Source organism: Hyla sarda, chromosome 1 (genome assembly GCF_029499605.1).
Source record: "Hyla sarda isolate aHylSar1 chromosome 1, aHylSar1.hap1, whole genome shotgun sequence".
NCBI classification, from domain to species: domain Eukaryota; kingdom Metazoa; phylum Chordata; class Amphibia; order Anura; family Hylidae; genus Hyla; species Hyla sarda.
Window position 1 is genome coordinate 137,984,647 of NC_079189.1, and position 26,743 is coordinate 138,011,389.

The window sequence follows — 26,743 nt, forward strand, 5'->3', positions numbered from 1 at the left end:
TTCTGTACTGCAGCATTACATCATCTAATAAGAGATAGCAACATAATGACATCATCAGCTATTTCTTAAAGACTTGCCAATAAGATACATATACAAACTGAAGAAACAAAATCAACAGTAACATAAATAAATAGTATTTTTGGAAGCTGCTTATTTTATCAATTTTTGGCAACACCAGCAGGAAGACTTTATAAAATTCCTATATGCATAATCTCAGACACTTATATAGATAATAATATTTAATCAATCTTAACATTTATAAATTAGAATTTTATTAAAAAAGATATTTATAAGAAACACAGAAAATATACTTTCTTTAGAGCATGCAGGTAAATAGGTTATTTATTTTTATATATAGACATAAGTGTCAGATATTACAAATATATATATATATATGATCACAAAAATATTTTACAATTAACAAATGAAGATTAACTGGAATAGGTTTATTTCTAACAAAAAACCTGAAACCATCTCCTTATGATTTAAACATAAGGATACAATCTATCATAAAACAGGACAATTTTTAAAGTACCGGTATATTGAAAAGCAACATCCAGGATTCTGCAGACTTCAGAGCTAAAATCTCCCAATATTCATTACTTATTTTAAGGGGTACTCCAGAGGAAAACCGGTTTTCAAACCAACTGGTGCCAGAAAGTTACATATTTGTAAATTACTTCTATTATAAAATCTTAATCCTTTCAGTACTTATTAGCTGCTGTATACTACAAAGGAAGTTGAGTTGCTCTTTTCAGTCTGACCACAGTGCTCTTTGCTGACACCTCTGTCCATTTCAGGAAATGTCCAGAGCAGTAGAGGTTTGCTTTTGTTATTTGCTCCAACTCTGGACAGTTCCTGACACAGACAGAGGTGTCAGCAGAGAGCACTGTGGTCAGACAGAAAAGAACTATACAACTTCCTCTGTAGTATATAGCAGCTGATGAGTGCTGGAAGGCTTAAGATTTTTTTTAATAGAAGTAATTTACAGATCTGTTTAACTTTATGGAGCCAGTTGATTTAAAAAAAAAAAAAAAAATGTTTTCCACTGAATAATGCTTGTTCTAGGGGACTGCATTCTGGGAAGCATTGTTTGTACATCAAGCACTATATAGTTATTTGATGTAAGAGAAAAAACATTTTCTCCTTCAGTATTGACATCAGCCTTTAGGGGTGTTACTGACAACAGATGTGTTGACATTTGCAACAACAACCAGGTGGTATTTTAGCATCAGTAAACAATAAGTGATGTAATGTATTTACAAAATTATTTTAAAAAATGTATTTATCGGTAAAATAGAATAAAAATGTGGGCTTTTAAATAAACTTACTTCATCTGTACATTTTATATACCAAGCAGAATCTTCATTAGGTATCTACATGTCCTTTAGTGTAACCTGAAACTTTTATTCATATTGTTTGTAGCACCGGAGGGATTTCATATACAAAATCTGAACATGGCCTCACCTTAACCCGAATTGGGATGTAGAGATTTTATTGAAATGATTTCGTAAGCTAGGTTTACATATGCATTATTAATTTTTTCGATGTTCTGCTCCACTACAGGACAATGAGAAAATTGATGTACCAGATCCCCTGCATGCCAGACATGAATATGGTAGTTCCCTACAGACTCCATAAGGGCATACTATGGGGCCCACAGGGCATACTATGCTGCTTTGTTTAGCATTATTGGTGGAATCTGCAATGAAAGATTCTAACAGAACTTTTGGCACAAATGTAAACCTAACTTACTGTTCTTATTGTACGTTTTTTCAGCAACAAAAGTATATATAAGTGTTTTGGACAGTCATAGAATGTACAGATAAATGCAATAGTCATTAACAAAGATAATATTAAAAAAAAACAATTTATTTTGCTATGCAAAATGTGCACTATACTGTATAAAATGTACAATCTTAAAGCGGTATTCCAGGCAAAACCTTTTTTTTTTATATATGAACTGGCTCCGGAAAGTTAAACAGATTTGTAAATTACTTCTATTAAAAAATCTTAATCCTTCCAATAGTTATTAGCTTCTGAAGTTTTCTGTCTAACTGCTCAATGATGATGTCATGTCCTGGGAGCTGTGCATGATGGGAGAATATCCCCATAGGAACTGCACAGCTCCCAGGACGTGAGTGATCAGAGAGCAGTTAGACAGAAAACAACAACTCAACTTCAGAAGCTAATAACTATTGGAAGGATTAAGATTTTTTAATAGAAGTCATTTACAAATCTGTTTAACTTTCCGGAGCCAGTTGATATATAAAAAAAAGTTTTGGCCTGGAATACCCCTTTAACTACAGATTAGTTATCTGTGGGGAAAAAAATAAGATATTTGGCTTTTTTTTTGTCACACTCGTAAAGGAGTTGAAGTCAGATTTTTCCATATACTGAACATTATATGCACTAAATCATCCTGCCTGTATATTTTATAGTCATAGGATTAACATTATTTTCTGTGTACATGTCTACTCATATTTTTAAAGTGTGACACTACCGGCCCTGACATGACTCCGGTCCCAAGTGTCATGACTTCTGGGCAGAAGGAGTGCAGCCAGAGGTGCTGCTGGAGTGCTGGAGGTAAGTAAAAGTTTATTTTTTTTTATAGACATTTAAGTGGGCAAAGTTGTAAAAACAACCCTCCTGCTGGATAACCCCTATAAATTAAAAAGACAGAACATAAATCTTGTCAAGTACCTCTAAGAGTGTTTCATACGCCAGTCTTAAAGAGACCCACATACTTAAAGGGGTTAGACAGGAAAACATTTTTTTTTATATATCAACTGGCTCCAGAAAGTTAAACAGATTAGTAAATTACTTCTATTAAAAAATCTTAATCCTTTCAGTACTTATGAGCTTCTGAAGTTAAGGTTGTTCTTTTCTGTCTAAGTGCTCTCTGATGACACGTGTCTCGGGAACTGCCCAGTTTAGAAGAGGTTTGATATGGGGATGTGCTTCTAAACTGGGCGGTTCCCGAGACACATGTCATCAGAGGGCACTTAGACAGAAAAGAACAACCTTAAAGGGGTATTCCGCCCCTAGACATCTTATCCCCTATCCAAAGGATAGGGGATAAGATGTCAGATCGCCGCGGTCCCGCTGCTGGGGAGCCCTGGGATCCCCGCTGCAGCACCGCGCTATCATTACAGCACAGAGCGAGTTCGTTCTGTGTGTAATGACTGGTGATGCAGGGGACGGAGCCGCGTGACGTCATGGCTCCGCCCCTCATGACATCACAGCCCGTCCCCTTAATGCAAGTCTATGGCAGGGGGAGTGACGACCGCCGCGCCCCCTCCCATATACTTGTATTGAAAGGGGCGAGCCGTGACATCACGAGGGGCGGAGCCATGATGTAACGATGCTCCGGCCCCTGTATTGCGCGTCATTACGTGCAGAGCGAACTCGCTCAGCTGTAATTTCTCTGAAAACCCTTTAACGCAAAGTGGGCCTCTTAATAAAGTTGGTGCATTTTTGACAGTCTGTGAGCCAATAAAAAAGTTGCACATTTTTGACAAATGGCTTAAAGAGGTACTCAGGTGGAAAACAATATTTTTTAAATCAACTGGTACCATAAAGTTAAACAGATTTGTAAATTACTTCCATTTAAAAATCTTAATCTTTTCAGTGCTTATCAGCTGCTGTATGCTCCACAGGAAGTTCTTTTCTTTTTGATTTTCATTCTGTCTGACCACAGTGCTCTCTGCTGACACCTCTGTCCATGTCAGGAACTGTGTCCAGAGCAGGATAGGTTTGATATAGGGATTTGTTTCTGTTCTGGACAGTTCCTGACATGGACAGATGTGTCAGCATAGAGCACAGTGGTCAGACAGAAAATAAATTCAAAAGAAAAAAATTTCCTTTGGAGCAAAGATCAGCTGATAAGTACTGAAAAGATTAAGATTTTTAAATAGAAGTAATTTACAAATCTTCAATACAGTGGAGAGTTAGAAAATAATTGTCACTCACCGGTCTTCTCTAAAATCAGCTTCTTTATTAGTACATATTCACAACATGAAATTCAGTCAGGGAGAGGGATCTGTAAGTAGTAGGCAACAGATTCTGTTTCGCTCGTTACACGAGCTTCATCCGGCCACATTGATATGGCCGGATAAAGCTGGTGTAACGAGCGAAACAGAATCTGTTGCCTACTACTTACCCCTCCCTGAACAGATCCCTCTCTCTGACTGCATTTCATGTTGTGAGTATGTACTAATAAAGAAGCTGATTTTAGAGAAGACCGGTGAGTGCCGATTATTTTCTAACTCTCCACTGTATTGAAGATTTTAACTTTGCCATTACATCAGAGCACCACCACATCTCTACAGGTTTATCCTAGTCGAGCGTCCGTCCAATAGCCCGGCTTAGCCAGCTATAGCAGTGCCGAATATCACACTTTTGCTTTGCCTAATTTACAAATCTGATTAACTCTCTGTAACCAGCTGATTAAAAAATGTTTTTTCCACCGGAGTACCCTTTTAACAACATTAATACAGTACCTATTTATAAATTAAGATATTGCTTATTACTTTATGTTGATCTGTAATATAATCAGTTTAAAAGAATAATGGAGTTTTAGTTATATTTTAGATCTACTGACTTTCCAACTCCATGACTTTAATAGAATGAAGAACATAAAGTGATAAATAGGAGAGGGTGAGGGCCTTGTTTTTAATATTTAACAAAAATGGCCAAATGAAAATTTTACACATGGAACTTTGTAAAACATATTCTTTTATGAAAATAGTTCAAACAATGAGATTATATAACAGTATTATTATATTGAAAATTCTCAAAATTCTACTTTAACATAATGCAAATACGCCACCAATAACCAAAGCCTAACTGACATACAACCATACTGAACATTTAATAAATACTTCTAACTTCAATAAGAATGTCTAGCTTAGAAGTGGTGTTGACCTTCTTTGATCTCTAGAGCCCATTTGTTTTTGCAGTAAGGCTGGGTTCATAAATGTCAGTTGTCCAGCACAGTTTCAATCCAGCGTGCACCGGAGGGAAACTGATGCTAGAACTAATCCCAATTATTTCAATGGGACAGTTCACAATCATTCACCATCTCAATTTTGACACCGGATGGTTGGACACACCGGGGGGCACTGGACAGGGTTACGCAGCATGTTGCGTTCCTCTGTCCCCCATCAAGAAACAATGGACGCCAGATGCCATACAACTAGTGACAACGTGTCATCAGTTGTGGCATCAGTTGCGTAGAAATATAGGCTAAGTTCACCTATGCCGGACATATGCGAACCCAGTCTTACAAAGCAAAATTGTGACTTAAAAGCACATTGTAGGTGTTACTTAAAAATGTTGTTTGTAAAGGAAGACAATATCATGTAAAGAATTACTGCTACACAATATGCAAAACATGAAAAGATAAAATTTGTCTATTTTGTTTGGCTGAAATGTGAATCCTCTACATTTTTCTTTTGGTACCAAGTCTTGATCAACACCTCTTGATCCAAGGCCTCTAGAAAATAACATATTCCTGGAATTTCAGCTGGAAAATTTGGTGGAAGATCTTCTCTTGATCGAGGTAAAAATCTGAATCCTTTGAAATCTTTAAGCAAGCTGTAAGAATATGTATTATTAATAATAATAATAATAATAATAATAATAATAATGATAATAATAATAGTAATCACACCATAGAAAGAACATTTTAAATTGTTTATATATAAATATAAGGCAACACAACAGTAACTAGCACTTCGCATTAGTGTTTGAAAAACATAGTGCTTTCTATGATTACACCAAGAAGTAGGGAAGGAGTATTGAATACTTGTTACGCCGAGCGCTCCGGGTCCCTGCTCCTCCCCGGAGCGCTCGCGGCGTTCTCCTCTCTGCAGCGCCCAGGTCAAACCCGCTGACCTGGAGCGCTGCACTGTCACTGCCGGCGGGGATGCGATCCGCGTAGCGGGACGCGCCCGCGGGTCGCGTCCCAATCTACTCACCTGTCCCGTTCCCCGGCTGTCACGTCCCGGCGCGTGCGGCCCCGCTCTCTAGGGCGCGTGCCGGCTCTCTGTCTAGTCCTCCTGTACCACACCATTCTCAGCAGTCAGTGAGGTTGAGCCGCTACCGGTGGACACGACCTGGTTGCTACCGCCGAAGCAAGACCATCCTGCTTTGCGGCGGGCTCTGGTGAAAACCAGTAGCAACTTAGAACCGGTCCTCCGGTACGGTCCACGCCAATCCCTCACTGACACAGAGGATCCACCACCAGCCTGCCGAATCCTGACAGTAGATCCGGCCATGGATCCCGCTGAGGTGCCGCTGCCAAGTCTCGCTGACCTCGCCACCGAGGTCGCCCAACAAGGACAACAGTTGTCGCAGTTGACCGCCATGCTACAGCAGCTTCTGCCTCTACAGCAGCAACCATCTCCTCCGCCAGCTCCTGCTTCTCCTCTGCAGCAAGTTGCCACTTCCAGACTCTGCTTGTCCCTACCTGACAAGTTTGATGGGAACTCTAAATTGTGCCGTGGGTTCCTGTCCCAGTGTTCCCTGCACCTGGAGATGATGTCAGACCAATTCCCTACAGAACGGTCTAAGGTGGCGTTTGTGGTCAGCCTGTTATCTGGAAAGGCCTTGTCCTGGGCCACACCGCTTTGGGATCGCAATGATCCTGCCACTGCTTCTATCCAATCCTTCTTCTCTGAAGTACGCAGTGTCTTTGAGGAGCCAGCTCGGGCTTCTTCAGCCGAGATAGCCCTATTGAACCTTGTCCAAGGAAGTTCTTCTGTGGGCGAGTACATTATCCAGTTCAGCACCCTTGCCTCTGAGCTATCCTGGAATAATGAGGCCCTCTGCACGACCTTCAAGAAAGGCTTATCCTGTCACATCAAAGATGTGCTGGCCACACGAGAAATTCCTGCTAACCTATCTGAACTTATCCAGTTGGCCACCCGCATTGATATGCGTTTTTCTGAAAGACGCCACGAGCTCCGCCAAGAAAAAGACCTTGATCACTGGGTACCTCTCTTCCAGAATCCTCTGCAATCTACTCCTGTGCCTCCCGCCGAGGAGGCTATGCAAGTGGATCGGTCTCGCCTGACCCAAGAAGAGAGGACTCGTCGTAGAAACGAAAATTTATGCTTGTACTGTGCTAGTACTGAACATTTCCTAGTGGACTGCCCTATTCGTCCTCCGCGTCTGGGAGACGCACGCACGCACCCTGTTCACGTGGGAGGGGCGTCACTTGGTGTAAATTCTGCCTCTCCACATCTGACTGTACCTGTGCAGATTTCTCCTTCCGCCAACTCCTCCTTCTCAGCAGTGGCCTTCTTGGACTCAGGTTCTGCAGGAAACTTTATTTTGGCCTCTTTCGTTAATAGGTTCAGTATCACAGTAACCCGTCTCGTCAAACCACTCTCTATCTCTTCTGTTAACGGAGAAAAATTGGACTGCACTGTGCGCTACCGCACTGAACCCCTGCCCATGATCATTGGACTTCACCATGAAAAAATTACATTTTTCGTTCTGCCTAACTGCACCTCTAAGAACCTCTGAAGTTCTTCTCAGCCTGCCGTGGCTCCGACGTCATGCTCCTATCCTCGACTGGACCACTGGGGAGATCAAAAATTGGGGTCCTTCTTGTCACAAACGATGCCTCACATCTGCTCCCACTTGTCTAACTCCTGAGGTTCCACCTTTACCGGGCCCTCCCAAGGTTTACCAGGACTGTTCTGATGTTTTCTGCAAAAAGCCAGCAGAGATCTTACCTCCTCATAGCCTCCTTCCTAGTACCACTCTGCCCCATGGCAAGATTCACCCTTTGCCCCCCCTCCCCATTCCCACTTCTTCTGGAGTTCCTGCCGTAGATTAAGTAACCCGGGACTTCTCCGTTATCTGGAAGGAGACTCAAGAGTCGCTCCCACTGGCCTCATCTCGTATGAAGAGACATGCAGATAAAAAGAGGGGGAGACCTAAGGGGGGGTGGGTACTGTTACGCTGAGCGCTCCGGGTCCCTGCTCCTCCCCGGAGCACTCGCGGCGTTCTCCTCTCTGCAGCGCCCCAGTCAGACCCGCTGACCGGGAGCGCTGCACTGTCACTGCCCGCGGGTCGCATCCCAATCTACTCACCTGTCCCGTTCCCCGGCTGTCATGTCCCGGCGGGCGGCCCCGCTCTCTAGGGGCCAGTGCACCACTAATTGGTGCCTGGCCCAATCAGTGTCAATTAGCTTCCCTGCTCCATGTGAATAAAAACCCACTTCCCCTTCCTGTCCTGGCCGGATCTTGTTGCCTTAGTGCCTAGTGAAAGCGTTTTTGTATGTGTCCATTACCAGTGTTTCCAGACCTTCTGCCGTTGCCCTTGACTACGAACATTTTCCGCCTGCCCTGACCTTCTGCTACGTCTGACCTCACCTCTGTCTAGTCCTCCTGTATCACGCCAGTCTCAGCAGTCAGTGAGGTTGAGCCGCTACCGGTGGACACTACCTGGTTGCTACCGCCGCAGCAAGACCGTCCCGCTTTGCGGCGGGCTCTGGTGAAAACTAGTAGCAACTTAGAATTGGTCCTCCGGTACGGTCCACGCCAATCCCTCACTGACACAGAGGATCCACCACCAGCCTGCCGAATCCTGACAATACTTCTGCCCTATTACAGTAATTCTCTACAAATACTTTGATCAACTGTAGCTGTGGCCTAAAGAAAATATGTCCGTTTTATTGGCTGCTAAAAGATGCAAACACAATTGACAAGCTGTTAGGGCTAGCTTGAGTATAAAGGCATACTGTATGCCAAACTTTGCCTTTTTATTTCTCAACCAAGTGTCAAGGAGGAGGGGCTGAGCTGCTTTAAGGGGTATTCAAAAAAACATATTAACAGATTTGTAAATTACTTCTATTAAAATATCTTATACCTTCTAATAATTATAAGCTGCTGAAGTTGAGTTGCTCTTTTCTGTCTGGCAACAGTGCTCTCTTCTGACATCTCTGCTTGTCCCGGGAACTGCACAGAGTAGAAGAGGTTTTCTATGGGGATTTGATTCTACTCTGGACAGCTCCCGAGACAGGTGTCATCAGAGCACTAACAAATAGCCCAAGGATGGTGTAGGGGTTAATTTATACCATATAACCAAACCCCACGCCTAGGAATAACTCCAGGTGGGGGTACAATACCCCATATGAAACACCCTCCCTTTAAAACTTAACTTTTATTTAAGTGTTTGTAGATTAGACTTATGAAAACCTAATGGTTAAAAACACCAGCAGAAAATCGCCACACTAGTATTTATATGTATGCTCTCACCAGAGGGCATGTAAATTCCCTGTGCCTGCAGGACTACAGGGACTATGTAGTGGCTGTATTGCTGACTTTAAAAGCACAGTAGCATAGCCTCCCCTACATGTTTCGTGACAGCAGTCACATCATCGGGGGGTGTCTGAGGCATATGTATTGTACCCCCACCTGGAGTTACTCCTAGGTGTGGGGTTTGGTTATAAGGTTTCATCATAGAGCAATTAGACAGAAAAGAACAACTCAACTTCAGCAGCTCATAAGTACTGAAAAGATTATTATTTTTTTAATAGAAGTAATTTACAAATCTGTTTAACTTTCTGGAGCCATGATACCATGATATGATATATAACTTTCTGGAGTTGATATATAAAAAAAAAGTTTTTTTTCCTGGATAACCCCTTTAAGTGTCCAGGTATGTCTTTTTACTTCTCCTTGCTTGATCAACAGAGCTCTGTATATTAGTCAAGCTGGGAGGTGAGAATGAGCAAGGAGGTATGTCAGGCTGTGGCACTTGAGCAGGTTGGTGCCACCCCCTTGGCAATTGGCTGAGAAATAAAAAAAGGATTTTATACGTTTGAAAACCACCATTAGCTCCAGGAAATGTATATTTTGCGTTTATACCCTACAACAGCTATAAAAGCTATCCAACAGTGTCTGCAGCTCTTAGCACCGCACAGTTGACAAATTCCATAACTAGCTTCTTTCTGCTTCTCTTATAGCAGGGGCTTGGCTTAAAGTAGCAAGACAGCCCTTACGGTGTGTTCTACTGAAATGCCTACTCAGATTATCCAGCCAATCACGTGTGCCACAGAATTAGGCTGTCTGTAGTATTGTATGTTGAGTATGGTTTCAAGCTACAGTGATCCAGGAAAGACCATTGTATGTTCAAAATATTGTAACTTTTGGTCATTCTAACTTAAAGGATGACTGTACAGTAAGTTACATATATATATATATATATATATATATATATATATATATATATATATATATATTTTTTTTTTTTTTACTGTATATTGTTATATATTAAAATATAAACAAAATGCTTACCTATATGTTGTAGGGCTGATATTTATCTTCCTCGGTATACTGCAAGATTCAAATTTATTGGCAAGTGTAACATTATTTCCAAAAAGGCAATAACGTGGCATTCTTACACCAACAACACCGGCAAAAACTGAACCAGAGTGAAGACCTATACGCATCTATAAAAGAAAAAGGAATACAAAGAAAATCTCAGGCATTGTTTTCTACAAATTTATATTTAGTCCTAAGGCTAACAGATCCACAGAATAACCCTCATATGGATCTAAATATTGTCATGGGTCTTTTATCATACCATGAAGGGCCATGAGTTTTCTCAGGTAATTCAATTTAATGTGTAAAAAATTGTTTCATATTCCAATATAACCTATTGTGAAAGGAATTCTTTGCTTAAAACACTGCATACAGTGGCACACAGACTGTTAATAGGGTCCAATGTCCTCCATGTTGCTTCTGAAGGTTCTGTTATAGAGATAAAGGGGAGCAGAATTTTGTGTGTGTGTGTATAGAATATGGGGGATATCATAGTAGCTTGCCTCCACCCACTGTCTAAGAGATAACTGGGTGAAATTGCCATATGTAAGTTATATATGAATGTCCAGAAACTGTGCTACTCCTCTTGTACACACATGACAGCTTAGGCTATGTTTACATGAGCGTTATGGGGTTCCATCAGGGAGCTCCGTTACACACATGGATAATAAGGCTGGGACGGAGGCTGTGACACCGGACACTTTGAATAGGGTCCATTGGGGTTCTTATAGATGTTTGTTATTATGCATGATTTTAGCAGACATAAAACCTGACATGCAGCAATTTTTTATCCGCCATTTTAGCTCAATCAGCGAACGGAGCCCCTAACGCTGATGTGAACATAGCCTTATTCTGAAAGGTCTGATGAAAAAAATTACTGACTAAGCAAGGGAAAAAAAGGATAAAATGGAATTGAAAAAATCTAGCTGTGAAGTGGGATATACAGCAGATCAATAGGGAATCTTTGAAGATCAAAGGAATATGGACTTCAAGGTAACTGACCTTTATAAGTTCTCCATGAGGAGACATGACTTTATCTGAGAGCTCCATCATTTTTAAAGCCATCAGAGCAACTTGAAAGGCATGTGTCTCACTATCCTTATGTAGTCCCCCAGCCACACAGTAAGCATCACCTATAGTTTCCACCTATAAAAGAATTGTAATAATTAAATGTCAATAATTCCTTTAATTTATCATATCCAGCTTATATCGCATTGCGTTTCTCCAGCATAATAAGATGAATGTATAATTTCCTTTAAGTCTCCATATTATGCAACAATTTCACAAGCATATACACTTCTATAATAAATACTATATTATATTTTTTCTGTAGTATTTTTAGTGATTTATGAATGTTATTCAGACTAACCCCTACGGTGTCCATTTTAGGACATTGTCAGTCGTCAGCCGTACCTCCGTCCTTCGTCAGGCGTCCCGCGTCCTGCCTCCTCCTTTGGGCCAATCTCCGTCAGGCGTCAGCTGCAACTCCCTCCTCCCTCCTTTGTCATCCTAAAGTCTCTCATCCAAAATTCCGTCATCCTAAAGTCTGTCATCCAAGACTCTGTCATCCCTCAGACGAAAAACCTTCCTGCCGTGTAGCAGAGCCGAGTCAGTGTTGGCTCTCTACTATACGGGTTCTGCTGTACATGCTATTCAATGTCGGCTCTGCTATACAGTGCTCTGCAGCGTTGGCTCTGCTATGCGTCTGAGGGAGAATCGTCTGAGGCATGACGGAATTTTGGATGAGGGAATTTCGGATGAGGGAGTTATGGCTGAAGGATGACAGCAATTGGTGTGAGGGAGGAGGCGGGATGCCGTCTCGCCTGACGGAGGATGGAGTTGCAGCTGACGATTGACGGCGATTGGTCCGCGGGAGGAGGTGGGACACTGTTTCACCTGACGGAGGACAGAGGTATGGCTGAAGACTGACAATGTCCTAAAATGGACACTGTACACCCCTTCACTTACTTTCAGTCCTGTGCTGCTGCTGTTGCTCTGGACTGTCCTGCAAAAGTGCCCTAATGCCATTCTTGTATACTCTACACAGGGAGTTGCAGCCAATCACTTGCCTCAACTGTAACGTGCAAGAGCAAAGGCACAATGGGGGAGATTTATCAAATTATATCAGATTTATCATTTTTAACAAGGCCTCTGCAAAATGAAAGAAGCAATTTGATTGGTTGCCATGGGCAACTGGGCAACTTTTCCTTTACACAGGTTTTGATAAATCTCCCCCAATGACCCCTAAGGCCAGTAATTGCTTGCAGTGTCCCTTGTTGAGTGTACAGGAAGAATGTGAAATGTTACGGATCTTAGTTTGCATATCTTTTTAAAAATATTATTTTGGATGCTTACTAATAGGACATTACAACAACAAAAAAAAAATTCTATAATGACTGAAATGATATTAAGATTTTTGTATCACAATGGGTCTCTAAGTTTCAGCAGTGACTAATGTATTCAAGACTTATATAAAGATTAACCCAGACCTCCAAAACTGGATTACATTTTATAAGAAGCAATGTTTCATTTTGGCTGGTTTCACACAGGCATAATATGGCTGCATTTTAAGATCTATGTTATAGTCATAAAATACAAACTTCCACTTGTTCTAAGCTGAACCTGGAGCCCTCAAAATTCTAATATGGTTACACAGTGGAATGTGGATTCTCTAAACCACAGTTTGATACTGGCTAGAATCCCCTGGTTTTCACACTTATGGAAAGATGAACTATACAGCAGAAGGATTTCAAGGACATGGGGGGAATTTATCATTAGTGGCAGTGCACTTTAGGTTCAAATTGTGTAAAAATAGCAAAAAATATGGTGTCTTTTCACATGGTGTAGCTGTAAATGCCCCTGTTTAAAGTGTTGTAGTAGAACTCTTCTCCAGTTGTGATTTGCAGTGTAACATATTTATAAACTGCACCTTTAAGGTGCTTTACATTTAGGTGCATATTTTTGCACAATTAATTTTTTTTTTACCCAAGTCTACACCATCATTTAGCCTGCTTAGAATAAGTGCTTTCAAGAACGTGTTTAATAAGATAGGTAAGGTGTGTGCACCTTTTTGATTAATTTGGTGCAAGTATACCAAAAAAGCACAACTTGAAGGGGTACTCCGCCCCTAGACAACTTATCCCCTATCCAGCGATCTCCTGCACACCACTCCAGCAGTCTGAACTTTTTGTTCTAAATGCTGGGTTCGGAGCAGTGCCCCCTCCATTCACGACATGCCACCTCAATTCATGTCTTTGGGAGGGGGGTGACCTGACCCTGCCCCCGAATCCAGCATTCAGAAGGAAAAGTTCAGACCCCTGCGATCAGACATCTTATCCACTATCTTTGGATAGGCGAAATACCCCTTTAAAAACAAACTCACTTCAGCTACACCACTTTTGATAACTTCCCTCCATGGTCATGGTCTGGGGCGTACTGGGGCGTACAGCCGTCAGGGGCGTACAGCCAGTTCACCAGTAAGGGGCCCGGGCTCCCAGAGGGCCCAGACCCCGCTGTACCACGCTGCGGCAGCAGAAGCACAGAGGCAGGAGACCGCTATGTAAACAGCGGTCTCCTGCTTCTGAACGTACAGTGTGCAAATTGTGTGCATAATATACGTACAGGCTATAGCATTTTCCGACTCGTGTACGTACATTATGCAAATGGTGTACACAATGTACGTAAAAAGTATACATTGTGCAGCAGGCTGCGTGATGATGTCATTTCATCATGCAGCCTGCCGAAGAAGTCCCGCGCCTCTCCGGAGGCTGCTGACAGCCTGGCCTCAGCATAGTGGATTATATATATATTTTTTGTTAGAAAATCTAAGTGGGGTTAATTTTTACCTATGTGGGGCCATTACTTACTAACTGGTAAATTTTTTGCCTATTGGAGCACTACCTATGTGAGGCATTATTACATAACTGGGGGCATTATTACCTAACTGGAGGTATTATTAACTAGCTGGAGGCATTATTACCTAATTGGGGTCATTATTACTCAACTCGGGGCATTAACTACCTGGGAGACACTACCTACCTGCATGACCTACATGGGGGAACTATCTACTGGGGTCACTGTATACTGGGGGCAATATCTACCTGAGGGCACAACCTACCAGGGACCACTACCTACTAGGGTTACTATCTACTGGTGGCACTACTCAGCTGGGGGGGGACATAACCTACTGGAGGCATTACCTTCTACCTACCTACTAGGGGCACGATCTACTGGGGGCACTACCTACTATCTATCTACAGGGGGCTACCTACATAAATAGCAAAAAGATCAAAAATGAGAGTGTGGGCCCTTTAAAAAATGACGAGGAAGAAATTATAAACAGGCATCAGGAAAAAGCAAATATATTAAACAAATTCTTCTCCAAGGTATTCACAGAGGAAAATGAAATGCCAGGTGAAATACAGTGTGATAAGGTAAACTCCCCAGTACAGGTCACCTGTCTAACCCAGGAAGGAGTAGAATGCCGCCTACAAAACATCTAAATAGACAAATCACCAGGTCCAGATGGCATTCAGGTAAAGAAATTAAGTAATGTGATAGACAAACCCCGATTTTTAATATTCATGACTGGCACAGGCCAAATGTGGTACCAATATTTAAAAAGGGATCAAAAGGTGACACCGGGAATTATAGACCTGTTAGTTTAACCTCCGTTGTATATAAATTGTTTGAGGGTTTTCTAAGAGATGCTATTTTGGAATATCTTAATAAAAATAAATGTATGATCCCATATCAGCATGGCTTTATGATGGGTAGGTTCTGTCAAACTAACCTGATCAGCTTTTATGAAGAGGTGAGCTCCAGACTGGACCAAGGGCAATTGCTGGATGTCGTATATCTGGATTTTTAAAAAAGCATTTGATACGGAGCCACATAAAAGTTTGGTGCATAAAATGAGAAGGAATGGGCTGGGGGAGAATGTTTGTAAGTGGGTAAGTAACTGGCTCAGTGATAGGAAACAGAGGGTGGTTATTAATGGTACTTATTCTGATTGGGTGACTTACTAGTGGGGTACTACAGGGCTCCGTCTTGGGTCCTGTCCTATTTAATATATTCATTAATGACCTTGTAGAGGGGTTGAATAGTAAAGTAGCAATCTTTGCAGATAATACTAAACTCTGTAAAGTGGTAAACACTATAGAGGACAGTGCACTGTTACAAACGAATCTGGATAGGTTGGAGGTTTGGGCTGGGAAGTGGCAGATGAGGTTCAACACTGATAAATGTAAGGTTATGCACATGGGGAAGAAAAATCCGGGCTGAGATTATGTATTAAATGGAAGCACACTTGGGACCACTGATATGGAAAAGGATTTAGGAATCTTAGTTAATAGTAAATTTAGCTGTAATGATCAGTGTCGGGCAGCTGCTTCCAAGGCAAATAAAATCATGGGGTGTATCAATAAGGGGAATAAATGCCAACGACATGGAAATAATTCTACAGCTGTACAAATCACTAGTCAAACCACACATAGAATACTGTGTACAGTATTGGGCACCAGTGTACAAGAAAGATATAGTGGAGCTGGAGAGGGTTCAAAGACGGGCAACCAGAGTAATATGGGGAATGGGAGGACTACAGTACCCAGAAAGATTAGCAGAATTGGGGTTATTTCGTTTAGAAAAAAGAAGGCTTAGGGGAGACCTAAGACAGTGGGGATCAAAAGTTTGGGCACCCCAGGTAAAAAAAATTTATTAATGCGCATAAAGAAGCCAAGGAAAGATGGGAAAATCTCCAAAAGGCATCAAATTACAGATTCGACATTCTTATAATATGTCAACAAAAGTTAGATTTTATTTCCATCATTTACACTTTCAAAATAACAGAAAACAAAAAAATGGCGTCTGCATAAGTTTGGGCACCCTGCAGAATTTATAGTATGCACTGCCCCCTTTGCAAAGCTGAGACCTGCCAGTGTCATGAATTGTTCTCAATCATCATCTGGGAAGACCAAGTGATGTCAATCTCAAAGGTTTTAAATGCCTAGACTCATCTGAACTTGCCCCAACAATCAGCACCATGGGTTCTTCTAAGCAGTTGTCTAGAAATCTGAAACTGAAAATAGTTGATGCTTGCAAAGCTGGTGAAGGCTATAAGAACATAGCAAAACATTTTCAGATGTCAATATCCTCTGTTCGGAATGTAATTAAGAAATGGCAGTCATCAGAAACAGTGGAAGTTAAAGCAAGATCTGGAAGACCAAGAAAAATATCAGACAGAACAGCTCGCAGGATTGTGAGAAAAACTATTCAACACCCACGTTTGACTGCACAATCCCTCCAGAAAGATCTGGCAGACACTGGAGTTGTGGTACACTATTCCACTATAAAGAGATACTTGTACAAATATGGTCTTCACGGAATAGTCATCGGAAGAAAACCTCTTCTACGTTCTCACCACAAAAATCAGCATTTGAACTTTGCAAATGAACATATAGACAAGCCTGATGCATTTTGGAAACAAGTTCTGAGGACCGATGAGATTAAAATTGAACTTTTTGGCCGGAATGAGCAAAGGTACATTTAAAGAAAAAGGGGAACAGAATTTAATGAAAAGAAGCTCTGTCCAACTGTTAAGTATGGGGGTGGATAAATCATGCTTTGGGGTTGTATTGCAGCCAGTGGCACAGGGAACATCTCACGCGAAGAAGGAAAAATGGATTAAATAAAATGTCAGCAAATTTTGGATGCTAACTTAATGCCATCTGTGAAAAAACTGAAGTTAAAGAGAGGATGGCTATTACAAATGGATAATGATCCTAAACACACCTCAAAATCCACGTGGGATTACATCAAGAGGCGTACACTGAAGGTTTTGCCATTGCCTTCACAATCTCCTGAACTCAACATAATTGAAAATCTATGGATAGACCTTAAAAGAGCAGTGCGTGACAGACAGCCCAGAAATCTCAAAGAAATGGAAGAATTTTGTAAGGAAGAATGGGCAAAGATACCTCAAACAAGAATTAAAAGACTCTTGGCTGGCTACAAAAAGCGTTTACAAGCTGTGATACTTGCCAAAGGGGCAGTACAAGATATTAAAATGGTAGTCCGCCCCTGGCATCTTATCCCCTATCCAAAGGATAGGGGATAAGATGTCAGATCGCCGCGGTCCCGCTGCTGGGGACCCCAGGGATCGCCGCTGCGGCTCCCCGCTATCATTACTGCACAGAGCGAGTTCGCTCTGTGCGTAATGACGGGCGATACAGGGGACGGAGCAGAGTGATGTCATGGCTCCGCCCCTCATGACATTACGGACCGTCCCCTTAATTCAAGTCTATGGCAGGGGGCGTGACGACCGCCACCCCCCCCCTCCCATAGACTTGTATTGACGGGGGCGGGCCGTGACTTCACGAGGGGCGGGGCCGTGATGTAACGATGCTCCGGCCCCTGTACTGCCCGTCATTACGTGCAGAGCGAACTCGCTCTGCGCAGTGATGATAGCGGGGTGCTGTAGCGACGATCCCCTGGGTCCCCAGCAGCGGGACCCCGGCGATCTGACATCTTATCCCCTATCCTTTGGATAGGGGATAAGATGTCTAGGGGCGGAGTACCCCTTTAACTCTGCAGGGTGCCCAAACTTGCAGACGCCATTTTTTTGTTTTCTGTTATTTTGAAAGTGTAAATGAAGGAAATAAAATTAACTTTTGCTGACATATTATAAGAATGTTGAATCTGTAATTTGATGCCTTTTGGAGATTTTGCCATCTTTCCTTGGCCTCTTTATGCACATTAATACAAATTTTTACCTGGGGTTCCCCAACTTTTGATACCCACTGTAACTATGTATAAATATATCAGGGGGCAGTACAGAGATCTCTCCCATGATCTATTTATACCCAGGACTGTATCTATAACAAGAGGCATCCTCTACATTTAGAGGAAAGAAGGTTTCTACACCAGCACAGATGTTGGTTCTTTACTGTAAGAGCAGTGTGACTGTGGAATTCTCTGCCTGAGGAGGTGGTTATGGTGAACTCTGTAAAAGAGTTCAAAAGGGATCTGGATGCAGTTTAGGAGAATCATAACATCGCTGGTTATGTAAACTAGATTTATAGAGACAGAAGGTTGATCCAGGGATTTATTCTGACTGCCATATTTGGAGTCGGGAAGGCATTTTTACCTCTGGTATGAGTTTTTTTTGCCTTCCTCTGGATCAACTCAGTAGGGACTCATTAGGGTTATAGGTTGAACTTGATGGACTTTTTTCAACCTTATGAACTATGTTACTATGTTACCTTCTGGGGGCATTACCTACCACCTACCAGGGGCATAACCTACTACTTACCTAATGGGGGCATTAACTAATAGGGGAAGTTAAATTACCTACCCACCACCACCCAATCCCCTTAACCTTTCCTCAACACACTAACCTACTCTCTAGGACACCAAGGAGGAGCATTATTGAGGGCACTGAGAGTAGGGCCCAGGCCTGAAGCTGTGTAAGGGGCCACAACATTTCTGATGGCAGCCCAGTCAAAGCCAATGGTCATCAACAGGAAATCAATCAGAATGTGGCAGTCCATAGAGTGAGAGAGAGAGGGAAAAAAATAAGAAAAAAAGAGACAAAAGTCATGCATAGAACAGGTAACAAACAATCCACACCTAGATACGGAAGCAATATCCAGAACAAAGGCTGATAGTAAATCAGGAGTCAAACTAGAAATGATAGCAAAAGGAAAGAACCACAATAAACTGCCAATGCATGGTAATTCCCTTACAATTCCCTTGTAACTCATCCAACAGGGTCATGAGCATGAGTTGCCCTGTAAACCTGATGCTGCCATGCATCCAGCTCAGGGGAGCTATGGATTGATCCAGCAGGGCCACCGTGAAGGTGGGAGTTAACACAGGAGTGGAGGAAGCATCTAGCTTTTATCCTAGCTGGAAGTGGAGTTAATTGAGAAGACAATGAACCTCTGCTCCTTTCAATTCATAAGATTTTTACATGTATTAATTATTAGCAATTTTTTTTGTAAATTTCTCGTTCATCTGTCAGCACTGTGCTTTCAACAAAATTGGCTGTCTGGGTGTTTTCCACTTGATGTACATGAGGTGGTAATGAATTTATTGAATTTTTTATTATGTGCAAAAATCACGTAAAATTCACAAATCTACACCACCCCAAGCAGAGTTCAAAAATAGACTTACACATTTATATGTCACTGCTTTCTTTAGTATACTTGCGTAAAATGAACCACAAATTGTGCAAACTTTCAATAAATTTCCCTCAACTCTTCGATATTTAATGTAAAAACAAAAAAATATTTACATTAAAAAACAACTACGCACAAACAACCAATGATAAATTTCCCCCATGTATTTAGGTCCATATGAAGTCACCTAGGAGAAATTATATACCTCAGGATTGGAAGCTCTTGCTTCTTGAGGAGACAATTCTCAATCTTTGCATACAGTTCTCTCTTTCAACTGCAGCAAGATAAAGCAAACATGCAAGCAGAGGCTCCATGGGTTCTTTAAGAAAATTAGGAAGTGATCCAAATAAAATAAGATATTTTGAAAGAAAACATCCCTAAAAATGTTGTTCAAAAATTTCTAAAAATGGCTAGGGCATTAAAGGAAAATGGTCAGCCTGTTCACCCACACTAAACCTAATACACTGGGTTATAGTGTGGGTGAACAGGTAGTTGCCTGGTTGTATTGCTTTTGCTCACGGTCATCAAATAGACCAATCATTATACAGATTAATCCGACATTTATATTTTTTGTTTTCGTATTATATCAGACCTTTATCTATATCCCTTTTTATTAAATATTTAATAAAATTTAAGGGGTTGTCCAGCAACAGAAAAAACTCGTGTATGGTGACAAAATGTGTACCAAAGCAACTTACTAATATAGTGTCATTATGAAAAGTATTAGAACGCCCATTTCAGCTGTGCTCTCCCTTCCAGCTGTGCTCTCCCTTCCCAGAAGTTCATAATCTCCTTGTGAGCTATGACTTGTCATCACAGCATCAGCTAGCAGTGAACTTCGTTTCCATCTCAGAGTGTCAGCACAGGACCAGTGATGTTAAGGTGGGGGCTAGTTATACAGCACATTAGCTTTATGGCTCCTTAGATAAGCCAGCCAGGGTCCTGTCATCAGGCTTGTGAGTTGGAGTCCTACTTTGTGCTACTGAGAAATGTTATGAATATATATGAAGGGACATTCACCAGGGATGAGGCAGACATAGCACAGCATTCCCCCAAGTGCACCAACCTGATTCATTTACATATTAGTATTTATATAGATATCTCTGGAACAGCACAATGTAGAGGAAAATGGAAAAGACCTTTGTGATCCAGGTCCCCTGCACTGTTAGCCAGTACCAGCAAGTTAGTGTGGGTGACTCTGCTGACAGTTTTCCTTTAGTTTAATGATATCTTTAGCACTTCTGATTACATACACAGGCCTGTATGTCAGTCATGCAGAGCAAGATGGGGGTTGGGAGGCAGATGGCATGTCACTGAGGCTGGGCCACATTAGCAAAGCTAAAGGTATCTGCATCTCTTTACTTGGTACTTGGCTGACATATTTCCCTTTGAGACCAAACTAAGGCTCAAAAATATTTTTTACAGTAAAAATAAACTCAAAGAATTACCTTATAGACATCGAGTTCTCCACATTGGAAATCAAAAAGTGTGTAAAGTTCATTCAGCATGGTGATAACTTGCATGGGTGAACAATGAGAACATATTGCTGTGAAGCCCACAATATCAGAGAAGAGCATGGTCACATTGTTAAACTTTTTGGCTTTTACAGTATGTCCTTGCCATAACTGTTGAGCAACTTCACCAGGAAAGATTGAGAACAAAAGGTCAACAGTTTTCTTTTTCTCCTCTTCTAAAGCTTGATGGGTGCTTTCCAAGGTAGCCTTTAGCTTTCCTAACCTCTTTTTCAGTCCATCTTGTGCTCTGGCCTGTTCTCCTATTAGTACCACATCTCTCAGCGCATTGTGGATTGGAATATCTGACAGGTAGAGACCTCGTCCTGTGAAGTCTTCTAATCTATCTACACAGGGGGAGCCCAGGAACAGAAGAGCGCTTGATTCGAAAACATAGATCATCTGGCCTTTTAGGTTCATCGATTGTGACTGTAGAAGAGAAAGACAAAACACTTAAAAATAGTATGCTTTCTACATGGCTTTTACAGTGATTTAACAAATAGTACATGTTTTCTATATGTGATTGCTATATAATTAGGTAATTTTGTTTTATTTTTATTTTACATTGCCTGTGTGGCAACAAGTCCCGAAGTCCATTTTCTTCCCAAGCTGTAGGTGTAGAGGACATACTCAACTGATGTTATATTATAGGAAGATACAATCTTAAAAACATGCAGGGAAGATCAGTCTGAAAAAGGAAACTCTTCGAACAATATTGAATATAACAATATTGTCAACAATTTCAACTAATTCGACTAGTAGCCAGAATCTGAAAACAGCTATGGGAACTAAGATTATAATGTAGCCAACATCTACAGATGAACTATAAACGTGATAAACTAGCTACTGACAGAATAAACAATAGAAGTAACATTTCTTATAAATGATATAATAAAAATATTATGAATAAAATGAATTGGGAAATTTGGTAAATGGTTTAATGCATCATTTTTGTAATGTGCTGGGTAAGAAATCCATACAAACCTTACATGATTTTTGGTTTTACTCTGGAGTTTTCTGTAACCATAAAAAGTAAAAGATAGTACACCAGCACACTTAATGATGTCACATACAGTTTCATCAGGTGCTGTGCTATATCCTATCTTAACATGTCAAACCAAATGCCATTAGCTTTTCAGCAGTGATTTCTGCCTAGAGAGACAAATAATCACACGTCTGTAGAATAAACTGTTCCGTCTAAAACTGGAATGCAGCTCTAAAAAGTTTATTTTTCAATTATATAAATATATGTATATTCTGACTATAAAATGTCATTTCCATAAATGTATTTATTAACTTACACCCCCCCCCCCTCCGAAAAATAAATAGACTTTGTATATCAAATCTAAGGGTGCTTTCACGCCATGTTTTCAGCCTACAGCTGCCGGATCGGGCTACTGCTGTTCGACAGCAGGACCGGCGCTGAAATCCATTGACTTTATTGAGCCGACCGGAGTCACCGTTTGACTCCGGTCAGCTCATTTCTGCCCCATGTCCGGTTTTGTGACCGGACCTAAAACCGTAGAATACTATGGATTTAGGTCTGGTCAGAAAACCAGATAGGGGTTGAAAATGAGCCGACCAGAGTCAAACGGTGACTCTGGTCAGCTCATTAAAGTCAATGGATTTCAGGGCTAGTCCGGCTGGGGTACGGGAGCACACGGTCCCCCCCCCCCAGCCGGATCCCCCCCACAACCCGATCCAGCAGTCGTAGGCTGAAAGCGTAGTGTGAAAGCACCCTAATAAGGTGCTGAATTATGTTTTTAATGATAAGTACTGTAACTAAACTTGACACTCAATAGAGCCATATTACATTTGCATAGTATTAGGGAGGAAATTTGCCACTTCATTTTCACATATGCGGTATACTGCCTACACCATCCATGTATAAGTGCCTGGGTGACACAAATACATGGATATGAAAACAACTATTTTAAATAAAAACAAGTGATTTGTTGCAAAATTTATACCATAATAGTTTGGAAATTTTCTCTGTGCTCACTCCTGTCCTGTCTATTAGACTACAGCATGAAAACAGAGAGGAGGGGGTTACAAAGCAGCATGTAGGATTGGATGAAGATACCCAGCACAGCACAGCAGACATAGGGAGGAAGTGAAAGCATAGTGAGTGAATGCGGACTCAGTGCTTGCCTCGGACACACTCATTCCTATGCAGCAGATGTTAGAATATGTGAGCAGAGGGATTTGTGAGCCAACTACAGAGGCAAGCTGTGTCAGCTTTTACTTCCTGACTCTGTGTTTCTAAATGCCTGCTGCAAATACAAAGATGACAAGCTGTGAGAATTTAGATGACTGCCTGAAACAGAATATCAAATTAGCCTGTATGGGGGCATCTAGTGTTTTGACTTACAACGGCAAAAGGTAATATTCTTAAAAGACATTCATTAGAGAAAGTGTACAAATCACTATACCTGCAACATTGCAATATTTTATGTTGCAGACAGTGCCTGGGGTTGTCCAAAAATAGAAAAACAGAACCAATTTCTTTCAAACAATGCTCTTTATCTGTCTCCAGGTTTTGTGTGGCTCTGCAGAACAGTTCCATTAAAGTGAATGGAGCAAAGTTGTAATACCACACACAACCTGGGGACAGACATGGAGCTGTTTTTGAAAGAAATTAGCTCTGTTTTTCTATTCCTGGATAACCTTTTTAAGTTTTCTTTCTCCGCATCTGAGTGAAGCTGTTCAAGATCTGATCCATCTATTTCTACAGAAACTGTATAAAGAGAAGTTACAGCCCTTCAAGGACCTGAACACACTGATGTCAAAATGTAATAGAACACTGGCTCTGGGATGTGACACTCAAAAGCAACCTGCAATATAGCATGTTTTCTCATAACTCAAAATTGCTCTATTCTTACGTTATTCCTCCTAGAAATGTGATTTAACAATAAATGGATGATGACTGTACCAGTTGGGATGTGTCCCTCCACAGTATGACACTGTCAAAACAGTTCAACAGTACCAGAATGTGGACAGAGGTAATGTCTAGCTGCCAAGTTGATAATCTGATTCAAAATGTTGTCACACTTGTGGTAAACAAAGTCACACTAAATCCCCACCCTTTCCAGCTAAGTTACACCCCTTTCCCATTGGGCACTGCCCACTTGCCAAGTGTGGCAGTTCAACATTATGTATTTGATAGTGGTATAGCCATTGTATGCAAGTTACAAAAAAAATGTTGCACTACTAACATGTAATGGTATTGCATTCTTTGTACAGACAGATGATGAAGAAAAGGTTAAAAAGCATTACATTAGCTACCATTTTGTTCACAACAATGGTTAGTAAACCTGAAGAACACTTATGGGCTAAACCTTAATATAATGAGTGTAATTGCTGAACAGTTATCAGGAAAGTCGTCAGACCAAAGTCAACAAACGTAGCTGGCTGTTGGAATATAATAAATTATTACTACAGGTCTCACCTTTGACGAATTCTCAATAGTGTTGTCCCATCGTTTAACTCTTATAGTAAACTGCATATTTAACATAGTCATTATCCCACTGAAGGTACTGCTTATTTTTGGAGAAAGGATTTCAAAGTATTCCTCAAAGTTAGATTTTCCTGGAATGTCCTTTCTGTTGAGTAGTTTCTTAACTCCATTTCCAACCTGTAACATATTCATGTCTGTATCAAACATGAAATGAAAAGGAAATGTCTTACAAAAGATGGAAGCTGAAATAACAACATATGATTGTGGTTTGCAAGGAGATAAAGAAGGTTTTGTTTTTTTGACTTGCACAGAGTACAATATATAAGGTTCCTTAATAAAGTCATTCCCATCATTGACACGTTGTGGGACCAACTTTACTTCCACTTCAGTTTCGTACAAGGTGTATGCTGCGGCTTTTATTATTCCAGGTAGAATTAGTGTAGTAATGTTGTTAGGAAAAAAATAATAAACATTTAGGAAATCTGGATCTTTTTCAAGGCACAATATTGACCCTTCTTGAAGACCACTGCCATCTTCATTTGGTCGGGACTGTCCACACTGCTTCAAGTGAGTGCTAAAACTGTTCAAAAAGTCTTTCAATGTCCCTCCAACAACTTTTAAAACATGTTCATCTTCCTCATAACATAATTTAAAGAGCTCTTCGCCTAGAGATACTTTAACGTCTTCTACACAAACACCTAAGAGGAGAACATTTTATCATTAATAAAATATTGTTGCTGAAATTGTTAACAGGAAACAATTGATAAGGTTAGTATATGATGAAGTTTATACAATTCTTGAAAGACCCCTTTAAAGGAGTACTCCACTGCTCAGCATCTGGAAACTGTTCCGAACGCTGGAGCCGGTGCCAGGAGCTCGTGACTTCATATCCCCGCCCCCTCATGATGTCACGGCCAGCCCCATTAATGCAAGTCTATGGGAGGGGCGTGATGGCAGTAACACCCCCTCCCATAGACTTGCATTGAGGGGGAGGTGCTATGATGTCATAAGGGGGCAGCGCCGGCTCCAGTGTTTGGAACAGTTTGTTCCAAATGCTGAGCAGCGGAGTACCCCTTTAAGCAGGACCTATGTTCAGTCCAGAGAGTTGAGTTGTTTATATCATTGTATGTGTGTTGCCTGATTCAAGTGGTGTGCTTAGTTCTTACTGCACCCCTTTCACCCCCCCCCCCCCTGAGTTCCTTAAATATAGGAGTTTTATTATTTGGTTGATTGTATGTTCACAAAATAGTCAGATGGGCAGAAACATTATTTCAAATTGGGGTGTGAATGCTAGAGATAGGGGAGTGTGGAGACATATTCAGGGGAATGTGGCTAGGATGTTCTTTATCTCACACGCTAAGCTTAGCTTTCACGCCCCATTAAAATTAATTTCCACCCATTGGACTATTCAATAAAAAAAATATAGATAATCAACCAAATAGTAATACTCCTATCTCTTGGGAATGTGGGGCTCATAACATGAAAGTAAAAACAATATTAAAATGATGGCGCCAAGGCTATAAAACAATATATAAACTTTTTTTTTTTACTTAATTAGATGTTAACATTCTAAACACAATAACCTAGAATACATCAAATAAATTGGCCCTGATTTTCTATTTTAAATTGGCCCTGTTTTGTCAGGTTGTGCACCAGAATTTGGTGCATTGCCCCACAAAATTGTGTCTGTGCCAGAATTCCCAGTAAAAATGTAAAACCTGACCAACTTTCCATTTTACTTAGAAAACCTAAAAAGGGGTGTTGCCACCGGGAAAAGAGGATGTGGCTGCAAAATAGGGCGTGTCCCCAACATTTTTGAAAAATCCTATCATATTTAATAAGGCTTCCACAGAAAATGTTGTGGATTTGAGCTGAGGAAAACCCTCCTTCAAAGTCCAGGGATGCAAAGCCTGGTAAGCAGCCACATCTCTTCTCTGATAACCCTGACCTGGTCCTCACATGTAGAACACCAGACCATTACACAGGCAAGACTAGCAGCATGACATGGTCTGGTAATGGAATCAGAAAAAAGTCCTGGTAGTCCAAATGTTTGGAACATGGCCAGTAACAGCAAGGATTGAGGTTTACTTTATTAATAAATCAGCATGTTCCCATGATGAATTATTTTTTGTTCTGAAAGATAAAACAATGACAACCAATGCAAAATAGAAATAAATGTGTGGTACACAACACTCCAGATTCCATTGTGCGGTCTACAAAATCAACGCAGCATATTCAGTATGGTCTATGAAGAAAACA

The 26,743-nt window shown here is 41.1% G+C and overlaps 1 protein-coding gene across 1 annotated transcript in view; it reads right to left on the reverse strand.

The window, feature by feature from the left end:
• Nucleotides 1-4,227: 4,227 nt before the first annotated feature.
• GUCY1A1 (guanylate cyclase 1 soluble subunit alpha 1) overlaps nucleotides 4,228-26,743 on the reverse strand; it is a 63,209-nt gene continuing 40,693 nt past the window's right edge. The window contains exons 4-8 of the mRNA XM_056562119.1: nucleotides 24,476-25,182; nucleotides 20,965-21,456; nucleotides 11,343-11,486; nucleotides 10,314-10,468; nucleotides 4,228-5,598 (exon numbers count right to left, since the gene is read on the reverse strand). Of these exons, the coding sequence (XP_056418094.1) occupies nucleotides 5,415-5,598; nucleotides 10,314-10,468; nucleotides 11,343-11,486; nucleotides 20,965-21,456; nucleotides 24,476-25,182 (1,682 nt within the window). The 3' untranslated portion in view covers nucleotides 4,228-5,414. The remainder of the gene's footprint in view (nucleotides 5,599-10,313; nucleotides 10,469-11,342; nucleotides 11,487-20,964; nucleotides 21,457-24,475; nucleotides 25,183-26,743) is intronic.